At 39.0% G+C, this 12,889-nt stretch overlaps 1 protein-coding gene across 1 annotated transcript in view; it reads left to right on the top strand.

Moving 5' to 3' along the window:
- Nucleotides 1-12,889, top strand: part of LOC134493463 (protein eyes shut homolog) — a 529,249-nt gene that overhangs the window by 51,381 nt on the left and 464,979 nt on the right. The window contains 3 exon segments of the mRNA XM_063298062.1: nt 1,969-2,065; nt 2,387-2,494; nt 4,682-4,827. Of these exon segments, the coding sequence (XP_063154132.1) occupies nt 1,969-2,065; nt 2,387-2,494; nt 4,682-4,827 (351 nt within the window).

Below are 12,889 nucleotides of genomic sequence, written 5' to 3' on the forward strand. Positions count from 1 at the left end.
GTTGGAATAGGTTCACACTACTTTAGAGTAGCAGAACAGCTAGGGTAGGATTGCACAACATTATTTTTGCATGGCTGCACTAGTGCTTAGGATATTACACAAATGCAGTCTCTCAGCAGCACCTAAGACAAAATTAGCAAAATACACAGCTTTTTGTATGGTACTGAGCAATTCAGTTGCCTTAACTAATTGTACTGAAAAGTGGTGTGAAGATGATGAGCACTACCCATCGGCTTTAAGTGCTCTCATCAGAATGATGAAAACAATGTTGCGCCCTAAACCCAACCCCTTTTGGACATACATGCAAAATTGCAGCACATGTAGAAAAGGGTGGGATTTGCATCACTCTGACCTTCTTTGCCCTCCTTTCCACCCTGCATTATGATTGGGTCCTCATATTGCACTAAGCCTTAGTTTTCTGACCAAGCTATAGTGGCTTGTTGGGCACATCACGCTGAACCATAAATTACTTTACAAATCACAGTCGCTGTGTTCACAAAACACACTAAACCAAAACCAAATAAATCATATAGCATGAAGCCTAAATCCAAATTATCTAGCGAATTAAATTTTTTTTTAAAAAACTTGTTTTCTCTGTCAAGTTATGTAACCTTCTCCAAAAACAAACTAAACTAAACAACAACAACCCCCATCATTACATAATATAACAAAAAATGGCATCATCTATATCAATCTCCCTCCTTCTCAGTCTAATGACAAGAAATATAATGACCTAGTTAAGTGATGGCACTCAATATAGTAAGCACTCTTGAAAAAACCTCTTATTTTACATTGCTTACAACATTTGAAATGACATCTAATTTTGAGTCTTCTTTCTTGTAAGCAATCTATATCAGAATTGCTGAAAACAGTACATTTTAGGTTCCTGTATAGCTGGATCATACATTGTTCCATTAATTTCTGATCAGCAGATACAAAATAGTGGGGTTTTTGTTTTGCTCACTGCAGCCCTCACTATTCCACCAGTAAACTTGTAAAAAAAGAAAAGAAAAAAGAAAAGCCCATCTTTGCACAGGTCTACTGGTAAACTTGTAAAAATTATCTATCTATCTATCTATCTATCTATCTATCTATCTATCTATCCATCCATCCATCCATCCATCCATCCATCTATCTATTTTCTATCCCTCTTTTATTGTTTTGATAAATAACTCAAGGTGGGGAACATATCTAATACTTCCTCCTGTTTTCCCCACAACAACCACCCTGTGAGATGAGTTGGGCTGAGAGAGAGGGACTGGCCCAGGGTCACCCAGCTGGCTTTAATGCCTTCCAATATGCATTTTCTCCAAGCTATTTTTTACATTATTTTCACTAATGTACTCTCTTTTGCCAACATAATTCTTTTATTTATATATATATACATATATATACTTTTAAAGAGTGAATTGCAATGACAATTCTAAAAAAGCTTCATCTCAGTTGAATTGGTTCATGGAGTATGAATAAGGTAAACTACCACTTAAATCCATACTAAACATTTTCCCCCATTCCTAGCCTTATCAAGAAAAAGAAATGTGACCCCTAAAATGGATAAGGGAAGAAAAAAAAAACACAATAACTTTTGCAAGTTGACAAAATTTCACTTTTTACTCTAGGATGTAAAACACATAGTATGAATGATCTGCATAGTTTTTGAAGACAACATACTTATATTTTAATGTAACATTTCCAAACCTTTCAAAAGGGCAACAGTGCCCTGGTAGATTTTGCCAGGTGCTCATTTCCTTCATTCCTCCTTATTTTGCCCCTGCATTAAAGTATTATACAACATGTGATCTTCTCCATGGGGAAGCATTTCTTGTTAGGTTGAATGGATGAAAATACTTCAAGTGTTTTAAAGTTCAATTTAGAAGGCATTCACCTGAGTCTTTGTTATTTCTGCTCCTGACATTCAAACTAAGTCACAGAGATCACAGATCCATTCCTGTTTCATCTGTCTTTCAGGATTTGAAGGTACTTACTGTGAAATTGACAATAATGAATGCATCTCCAATCCATGTAAGAATCAAGGTCACTGTGTGGATGGGGTAAACAGTTATAGGTAAGGAAGAATCAGTGTCAGACATGGCTTGGGGACTGTTTTAGACAAGGATAATGTATTTAGTTGGTACTGGTTTGGATCATTTGTGGATGAGGCCATTTCTTCAAAGTCCCTCCATTTTCCAGGCTATAATTAAAACCTGTACAATCAGGTAATCAAGTATTCTGCCAAAAGAGTTCTCCAAATTGTCTAAATTGTTTGTTTTAAATGATATAGCAAACAAACAGAAAATATGAATGAAGTCTTGCATTTCCCTTTCTTTTTGTTTCTCCTTCTGTTAAAGATTCTTTGCAGTTCACTAAATGCCATCTTTCTCTCCAGGTGCTTTTGCAGAGATGGCTTTTCTGGGACACTGTGTGAAGGGGAGATTAACGAGTGTCTATCAAGTCCCTGTGCAAATAGTGGAACATGCATAGATCTTATAAACAGGTCTGTGAGTGGAATCAAGTTTTTCTTTTTAAACGAAAAAAGTTCTGCCTTTCACTCTGCTGATATAGCATGTCAGGCAGTATTGGGGAAAGTAGGTAGCCTATACCCTTTGAACAGCATGTAGCAAGCAATTATGGTTTTTTTTCTGAGGGTTTCAGTGAACAAATAATAGAATAATCATTATATTATTATAGAATAATAATATTATAGAATTATTATAGAATAATGTCATTAATATGCATAAGCCATGAAAGTTAAATGGACCATTGTTCAGAGACAGTATAGCTGTGAGGATAAAAACAGAGGAAGGATGTTGCCTTCATGATATCTTTTATGTACTGGCTGGTGAGTTTCATTACCTCATTAACCTTTCTGCCTTTCAGAACTCTTTGATATTGCAGAATAACACTATTTTGACCCTTATTCTCAGCTCTCAAATTTTATAATATCACCAGCCACAAGTCTTAACTAATGGGATAGTTCTGTGCAGATCATCCAACAGAACCAGGAATTCAGTTCACTTCTCTTTACCCTGAAAATGGGCTCCAGTCTAATTCATTCAGGATGCAATCTACAATGAATTTTCTTTTTTCTTTTTTCTTTTAATTCTGTATGATTGGGGCAAGATGAAGTTGCTGAAAAATGAGTGAATGGGTGCCAAACCAACACTTACAGATGTTGTAGGATAGGGGAGTAAGTAGTGTAAGGCATGGCTGCCTCTAGGTTGGACATTTGGAAGTCTCAAACTACCTTTCCCAGAAGCCCTTGGGTCTATATATCCACCTCCTGCCTTGTGGTAGCTTGCTGCCATTACCTATCTTCCTGGGGAGTGTCTCACATGACATCTTCCTCCTGACATGTGAGAGATGTAGGGTTCCCAAAAGGTATGTTGCTTTTCTGGCAAATTGATAGGAAAAGAAAAGTACAGAGAAAATGAACTAAAGTCTATAGTAACCCCCCTCCTGATGTTCAAGTGTGTGACTTGGACGATCAATCCCTTGTTCTCCTTCCCTTTGGGATTTCTTGGATTTCTTCCATCTTCTTCTAGATATTCCTTTTCTCAGAAGCTCAGGGGAGAAGAGGCAGAGGAGGGTATATTTACTGCCTGGGAAGTGGGCTGGCTTTATGAATGCTGGATGGTATCACAACTGATACCAAAACTATAAATGCTACTTGTATTGGGCCACCCTCTTTATCTGCCCTGCATACCTCTGTGGCATTGTTTATCACTGTACCAGCCTGGTTCTGGTACCTCTGCTAATTAACTAACATAGATTACTGCCAAGCCTGACATAACTGCATTCTGACAATGATGAGGATGTCCTTCTCAGGAGGGGCCAAACTTTGCACCTGATTATGTCATCTCTCCTATCATCTCACAAAATCCAGTAATCAAAGGCAGAAAGTTCACCTACCCCCAAAGCCAATCAGTGGTCATTCTTCCAAGTCCTTCTCAGATGAGGCCAAGCTATGCCAATGGGCCCTGCCTAACCTGGTACCCCACCAAAGCTTGTGAAAAGGGAGGCTTTCCCAGAACAGTAAGCGGAAGTGGGATGCTTTTTAAAACCATATCTGAAAAGTTTCTTTTAAATTGGAATAGGATACTTTCTGCATTAGTTTAGCATAGCTGTGGCTGTTTGCCAGACATTTGGGAGGATATTTGGAGGGTTTTCTTTTCCTCAATCTATCTATCTCTCTTTTAAAAGAGGTACAGGAAGAATATTTCAGTATTTCCCCCCAAAATATGCATTTTATCAAATGTTTAACTATACAATATGCATATGGTACAGTTCAACTTACCCAAAATAAACCACCTTCACTCATACACATAGATATTGACTTAATTGTAAAATAATTTGCAGAAGAGCAAAACAAAAAGATTATCATATTCTGAGTTCCAGGTCAGATCTTGGGAATCATATCAGTTTACTTAAATATCTAGACCAAATGAAATTCCTGAGAGCCACTGCATTCCTGCACCCAAGTAGAAGTAAATTAGAGATATGGTAAATATCATCTAGCTTTATCTAAGAGTTACAGTCTTTGTGAATATTTGGAAGGTCAGCAGTTTTCCCTGAAGAAATCATATTTTCCTCCGATATATGATGAAACTTGGTAACTACACCTTGGAACTGAAATTGCTGATATTGCCATCCTCTAAAACCTTCCTTTTTCATAACATAATAGGTTCCTTTGCAACTGCCCAGTTGGCTTCTATGGGGCATTCTGTGAACTGGATATAAATGAGTGTGAAATCGTTCCTTGTTTGCATGGAGGAAGTTGCTTCAACAAGCCTGGAGGCTACCAGTGTATTTGTGATTCTGGTTTCACAGGTATAGTACATTTCTAGAATGTACCTTGTGGATGTAAACCAAATCCCATTATAATAACTTGACCATTTGAGCATGAACAGTGGTTGCTTCATCATGGATAAGCAAAAGAGGTCTCTTACCTTTTGAAAGATGGATCCAGTCATTACCATAGTGTATCCTAGGACTGTATCTTTGGTAAGCACCTCAGGACCTTACTTACATTTTTTTCTGATTTATTGGTTCTTTACCAGTCCAGGTACTTAGCTGAATTACATTAAAAGAGAGGTTACATACTGTAGTCCACAGCAAAAATCAATATTCTGTGAATTCAGCCAAGAAAAATAATTATTAGTGCAACTCTTAAGTTTTGCAAAACATACATATCACAACCCCTTTTTTCAGTTGTGTCAATTTTTATCACAGTTTGAATGCTTAATGAATCAACATAAATTCTGGCATATGTGAAAGAAAAAAAACAAACAAATCAGACTTTGGCATAATAAAACTGATTTACATTCACATTTCTCATTATTGAACATTTGACTTCCCTAAAATGCAGTGCTGAAAACTTTGCTCACATAGGGATTTGTAAACTTATATAGAAATATTTATGCATTATTTACTGAGACAAGCTGTACTAAAATCTTGGAATCTTTTTACTAGTAGGTAAGTATTCATCATATATTATTCATATATAATGGATTATCTGTATTTAAAAACTGTAGCATTGCGTGTAAGAATAGTGCAAGAAGTACATTGCAAGAATTGGTCTCTCACTTCTGGGCAGCATGGGCAGTTATGGGCACGCTCAGTTGCATCTCTACTCTGTGAGCTGCACTGGCTCCCAGTGTGCTTCTGGGTGCAATTCAAGGTGTTTTTTGTCACTTCTGAAGCCTACCATGGCATGGAGCTGGGTTATTTGTGGGACTGCCTCTTCCCAATTGTTTCTACCTGTCCTATTAGGTCTGGCAAGAAAGGCATGCTACAGGTCCCACTGATCCCACTGATTAAAGAATGCCACCTTGTAGGACCCAGAAATTGGGCCTTTTTTGTTGCAGTGCCTGCCCTATGGAACAGCATACCACCACCACCACCACCACCACCACCACCCCAGGATTAAATTGCACCATTTATTGGAAAGTTTTGACAACATGGATGTATTCCCAGGCATGGGGCGGGGGGGTTGAGGTAGTTAGTCTGCACCCCTGTAGTTATTGCTGTGATTTACTAGTTGTTGCTAGGGTTTTTTTTTCTAATCATGGTTGTCTTATAGAATATATGTGTTGTTGTTTTTGTATTTATTTATGTTATGTTTGAATCTCTACAGCAAGATGAGTAAGCAAACAAATCAAATTAAATAAATTAAATGAATGAATAAATAATAGGAATGATACATTAGAGAACAGAGGAACAGAAAGAGATGTTTAAAATGGGCACATTTCTGTGTCCTGCCTCTGTCCATTCTGTTATTCTGTTTAGGATTTCTCCACCTTCTTGGGTAACTCCTTAGATCAACAACACATCCCAGTGCAGCACAGCACTACCAGGAAAGCTAACTCTTTTCCTCCCTCCTTTGTCAAGAAATCCTTGTTCTTCTTTCTTCCTTGTCATGTAACCCTCTCTCTGAACTCTCCTTATGCTCTCCCGCACAACCACAGCAATGTGCTTTCCTTCAACCCTTGAGCCAGGAGGAAAATAAGCTGATAGAGAAAGTGCTGCCTTCACAGCCTACCTGACTTATACAAGCCTTAGGCCCACAGATTGTGAGGCATTTTAAAGTCTTACATTTTAATTGGCTTATCAAAATATTTTCAGTTTTTGAGGCACAGGTTAGAGACTTCAATAAGAGAGACTTGGATAGGTCGAAGACAGAGTTCTTGCCTATATATCTGAAGCAAGTCTGCTAAATGGAAGGAAGTAAGGAAGCCAGAGAGGCTGAGTAATTCAAGAAAAAGCCCCTGGGTCAAGAACCAGAGAAATCCACAAAAGTCAGTTCGGGTCAAAGCTGGAGGTTGTCCACAGGGCAAGAAACAAGAGGAAGTTGGGACATGAATTCATAAGAGCGTAGGCCAAGAAACAGGAAAGTTGTTTCCACCAATGGAAGGGGGAAGGGGGGACTGGAGGAGGGAGTTGACACCCTCTCCTCATCACTCTCTTCTCAGGGTCATGCACTGCTTAGCCTTCTTTAGCTGGTGGCACATTCTAAGTCTCGACTCTTCCAAATACAGCCACCTGTGCCGAGTCTGAATCATTACTTACAGGTGGCTGACAGCCTGCTGACTCCTCAAGTACAGGCTGAGAGTCTGCCAGGTTCTCTTCTTTAGTCTCAGAATCAGCAAAGTTCATAATGCTACCTTTGCCACAAGGACAGTTGGTGTTGCTGCCCACATGCAGCCCAAATCAAGTGTCCCCTTGAGACTCCTTGAGGCTCCATGAGGCAAATATTTCAGAATGCTTCTCCATGCTTCTCCATTGCTGACCTCTCTCTCTCTCTCTTTCTCCATCTGTACACATGCAAAGATAGACAAGCATATGCATACCTATACATACATGCACACATACACTGACACACAAACACATTTAGGATCGAGCACTTTACAGTGCTTCCCTTCACTCACATCCTCACCTCATCTATCTCGGGAAGAAACAGTTGCTGGGCAAAGTTCTGTTTTATTTTTGCTTACTAATGGGGCTGTAGACCTTCTCATACTGTAGATCTGTGGTCAGTCTAATTCAAGGTCAATGTTTCCCTGCCCAAGCAACAAAAAAATGAGAAGAATCAGGCAGCTCTTTGGCAACTGCAGCAAAAGTGGCCAGGGAAGATCAGCGTCTGCTAGATAGAGAAGAGAGAACAGTCTTTCAGCAGGCTAACTGGAGCGCAGCTGATTGACAACTCTGAAGGCTTCCCTTCCTTGTGACCTAGAATGGGAGGTCTTCTGTTGCAATAGCAGGGAAACATGTATGATGATACTGATGAGATGGAAGTTCAATTGTGAGCACCCATGCTGGGCAAATGGAAATAGGGCATCTTGGTACCATAGCAGCCATTTCATCGTAACTCCTCCCTTTGTCCTCATTCCTTTTTCAAATTTTTATTTTTTAATCTAATTCCAGTTTACATGCAGAAATGGAGGGTGACAGATTGTTCCATGTTATGCAACACTGATGACTAAAATGAATGGATGATGTGACAACTAGCAATCCTGATTTTGCTTCCTGAATTTAGCAGTTTATTTGACTCAACTATTGGGCTGTTGTACACATCTGAGCAGCTGCATTTAGCTCAATGGGCCTATTTAGGCAAGTCCATTTGCATAAGTATTAAAATTTAATCTTAGGATTGTAGCATCATTTTAGTGAGCTTGCATCATATTCATGTTTTGGTCTGTTAACCGCTCCTTTTTTATAAGATTCCTTGCTAAAAGCAGTTGGTGTTGTTATTGAATTTTAGTTTATATTGCTTGGGACAAATTATGAAAAGCAAAATCCTTATTTGCCAGTCCAGAGGGTGTGGTGCAGGGAAGCTATTTCAAGGACCATATAAGCTACCAGGCTGTGAACAAAGGGAAAATTCACAATTCCCATCATGTAATGGGTTGATGCTCGATGTTGGATGCAATTTATTGACAGCTTGAAAATTTGAGAAACATGTATTTTTAGAAATGTACTATATAGCTATGATGATGCATGACTACTTTCTATGTTATATTGGTTTTATGTCACCTAATTCATAAGAAACGAAAACATATTGTTTGCAAGGGTGCCAACCTTCTCTGCTTGGGATAATGAAAAAGACAATTTAAAAAGTCAATATGTCAGCAGTTTAAAGGGACTGGATTTATGGGGATATAACCAAGCAATATATTTAGCTGATTAAAAAGGAAATATACTTCCAGCTACTTCTTTCTTTCATATGTATGTGTATGTAAACATCTATACATATTTTGCCTGAGGGGCCTCACCTGAAGAAAGCAAAACACAGCGCCTGAGGGTAATCTTAAGACCCAAGCAGAATCATAACTATATGTACACAAGCAGTCCTTTAAATCATCTGGTTTCTACCAGTTTGAGGCTTTTAAAGTTTTTAAATATTAAAAGCAGCACTGCCAGGTACATCAATTCTACTTTGTTTCCCCCCGGCTTTTTTTTTCCCCCTTAGTTCCTTCAAATTCTTGAAAGAGACTTTACTTAAAATGTAGAAATTATTTCAAAAGAAGGTTGGGCATCAGGCCCTGTCTTGTGTGTCAAATCAATGAGTTTTTGGTAATGGGCACACCTTCAGAAGGGCTTTTCCTGAAGGTCTTAATGGCTAGAGAGTTTCAAAATGAGAAAAAGGTACTGATATAAGACAGAATATCTGTAGCTCAGGGTTGAAATGTAGAGCTTGGTCGGTGGGGGTGTTGGTGGGGTGCTGTTCTCTCCTTGGTAGTTCTTTGATTAGGCTGTTGTTTACTGCTTGACTGTTTGTCTGAGTTGGTAGTTCCTTGATTCGAATCGAATTATCCATTCACTCATATCCTACCCTTGGCAATTCCATAAGCCAGCTCTCTCTATGTTTAGTCATTTAGTCATTTGATTAATCAGTTCCTTGATTAGGGTATTGTTTACTGCTACAACACGGTCAGGGCAAGCCACTGCATATAAACAGAGAGCAAGCCCCACTCCTGTATAGCACTGAAGATGTTGCCCAGGCAGGCAACGAAATGTCTGAAAGCAAACAACCAAGCTCAGAGAGCACCAAGGACTCCACATGAGAAAAAGGTCTCAAACTGTCATGCATTTTGTTATTTCTGGCTTTAAAGGTTGATACTACACCTTAAATTATGTTTGGTAGTATAAATCTGTCAGTAGAGCAATCGTTTGATCCCTGGACCTTGCATCAGATGGCTTCCTACCTGCTGCATATTGACTCTTCCAGGTGTTTTTAAGGTAGCCTCATATAAAGTCCATTCCACAGTCAAGAAATTATGTAATCATGACACATAACAGAGGGTAGCACAATTCCAGTGTACAAATGCTTCATAACCAGAGCGTACAAATTACCCTGAGGGAATATCTGTTCTTTCCAGATAGGGCTGCAGATAGTGAACCATCATGGGTTGGTAAAAAAGTTATCTTGAACACCCATGCCACGTGCACCTTCATAGATAGCACTAAACCCAGGAATAATTCTAATCAGCATACTTGGCTTTTTTTGGAACCTATAGCCTTATCTAAATCTAGGGGGAAATCATCATGCATATGAGATTTCCCAATCTGTAGTATTTCTGATTTGTGAAGCTTCACGTTGCTTGTCCTTATCCAGTCTAAAACTGCCTCCAAGAATTGTTTTGCCTCATTGGAATGAGATGATGGTAAAGAGAGATGGAGCAGCATGTCTGATGACTCTTCGATCCAGATTATATCTCACGTTGGTTTCATACAGATATTATAAAGCATTCAAGGCAAGACAGTACCCTGAGAAGACACTATCAGTGTTTGAGACTGGGGATGAAAGAACTGGCTTCAGCCTTCCACAGTGTCCTAAGACCAGCATATCACAGTAGAGGCAAGCTTTCCTACCTATCTTTTTGCCATATATTTTACTAAAAGTTGACAGAGTTTGCAATGAACTGAATAAACAAAATAGCCCTTGCTTGGGGTGATATAGCCTGCAAGTCTAAAGAGAAATAGGATCACGCTTTCATTTCAGACTGTGCACAGATTATTTCTTAACATTCCTCATGTGTTGTTAGGCAGAGAAACTGGAAGAAGAGAAATTCCCAAACATTTATTTTTTTACCATTGGCAGTACCCTAGCTTTTCCCAGAGGCTCTTTTACTGTGAATGCTCTAAGTAATAGCAGCAGCAACAACTATTTGTTAGTAACGCAGCAACCATTTTTCTAGGCCAGATGCTATTCTTTGTGGCTGCTATTCAAACAGGAGGAGGGAGGTGGCTGTCACCATTTGTTTTAAATTGTGAATCTTGAGAGAAAATTCTTTTTATCCTGGGGGAGCAGTGAGCAAAGGATTTTTTTTTTTTTCTCAGCAAATTGTCCCAGCTCTAATGTCACTGAATGTAATTGTTTTTTTTTTTAAAAGCCTTGAAAATTACATGTCGGTAAAGAATATAAATGCATGTCTCTGAGAGGGAGGGCATATTGCTTGCTATCTATACAGAGATGTGGGATAGACAACTAAAGTTTGTTAAGGCAAGTGAGCTTTGGATACCTACCAAGACTAATCAGAGAAACCAAAGAAGTTTAGAGGGGAGGATTAATCCTACAATGCATATAGTCACAGTGGGAAGTATTTCTTGTTATGAAGTCCCCTCCCCGCCACCCCCGGTGCATGTTGGTACTGAAAGTGTAATCCTTATCTACATGTTTCCATATTTTTATTGCTCAAGAGGGACACAGTGTCTTTAAGTGCACATTGCAGAGTTTATTTTCCGTATCTGTCTCATCATAATGATTTCACAGTGGTTATATGCTAATACTTTTTCTCCATCTTATTGCCAAGCATTAGGCTGCAGGAAAGGAAGTAATCTGACAAAAGAAAAACTGTCAATGAAATGAGAAGGAACTTCAAGCAAAGGTAGATTTAGATAGATAAAATATAGATGGATATTCCATTTACACAAAACTATTTCCTTCACCCATGGATATCAATCTGCTGGTGAGGCTTTTTCTTTAAATGACGATATAATTCAGGAAATGTTAGAGTTTTTAATACATGTTTCTTAAAAATAATGGTAACAACGAGTTCATGATGGTTGTACAATACCTGAGTCAACCATTGTTAAGCTTTAAAGTACTATTAGAAGAACATAAGAAGAGTTCATTTGAAGTAGAGCTGTGAATAATCTAGTCCACTTCAAATGGCCACTGGAAAGCCTTTAACTAGAACGTGAGAGTGACAACCCTTTACTCTTTTTCTCTTTCAGCATATAATATTTAGAGATGAAATACAAGTGGTCCTCATTTAACAACCACTCATTCAATGAGTGTTCAAAATTGTGACAGTGCTGAACAAATGGTACTTACGACCAATCCTTGAAGTTCCAGCCATCACAGTGCCCCCATGATCACATGAACATGATCCAGGTGCTTGTCAACCAGCCTTGATTTCCAACCGTTGCAGTGTCCTGTGGCCATGTGATCATGATTTGCAACCTTCCCTGCCAGCTTCCCACAAGCAAAGTCAGTGGGGAAGCTGGCAGGAAGTTGGAAGTCACAATCATATAATGTCCTTGCTTAACGACTCGTGTGATCTCACTTAACAACAGCACTGGGGACTGCTGGAACTGCTGTTGCTAAGCAGCATGATCATGTGATGTTGGACTATACAACCGTATCGCTTAGCAATGGAAATTCCACTCCCAATTACTGTTGTTAAGGGAGGACTACCTGTATATCATTCTAGAGAAAGAACTGAACACAGAGATTGCCACAATCTTTCTTGTTAGCTAAAGAAAAGCAGTACGTTTATGCCCTCATGCCATTCTACTCTATATATTCTATCCATCAACATCTGCCCTATTATTCTGCTTAATGGTAGGACCATTATTCCCTCTACTGAGTCTTTTCTTCACCTACAGGTAGTCCTCGCTTAACGACCATTTGTTTAACGACAGTTCAGAGATAAAATGGGGCTAAAAAAGTTACTTATGACCCATCCTCAAAGTTATGACCATTGTACCACTCCCTTGTTCATGTGATCATGATTTGGGCGCTTGGCAACCGGCTTGCATTTACAACCAGGTGCAGCATTGTGTGGTCATGTGATTCTGATTTGTGACCTTTCCAGCCAGCTTCCGACAAGCCAAATCAATAGGGAACCATTGATTTGCTTAACAACCACTGTGATTTGCTTAACAACCATAGTAAAAATGGTAATCAAATTGGGTCTGATCACATGATGCCTCGCTTAATGACCGCATCACTTAGCAATTGAAATCCCAGTCCCAATTGTGGTTGTTAAGCAAGGACTACCTGTACAAGACTTAGATTTGCTTTTCAGAAACATAAACTTGTAGTACTCGGAGACAAAATTCATGCCAAGAATAAAGGAGAATCTATATTTAAATGCTCCTTTGCTAA

Source organism: Candoia aspera, chromosome 1 (genome assembly GCF_035149785.1).
Source record: "Candoia aspera isolate rCanAsp1 chromosome 1, rCanAsp1.hap2, whole genome shotgun sequence".
Taxonomy (NCBI): domain Eukaryota; kingdom Metazoa; phylum Chordata; class Lepidosauria; order Squamata; family Boidae; genus Candoia; species Candoia aspera.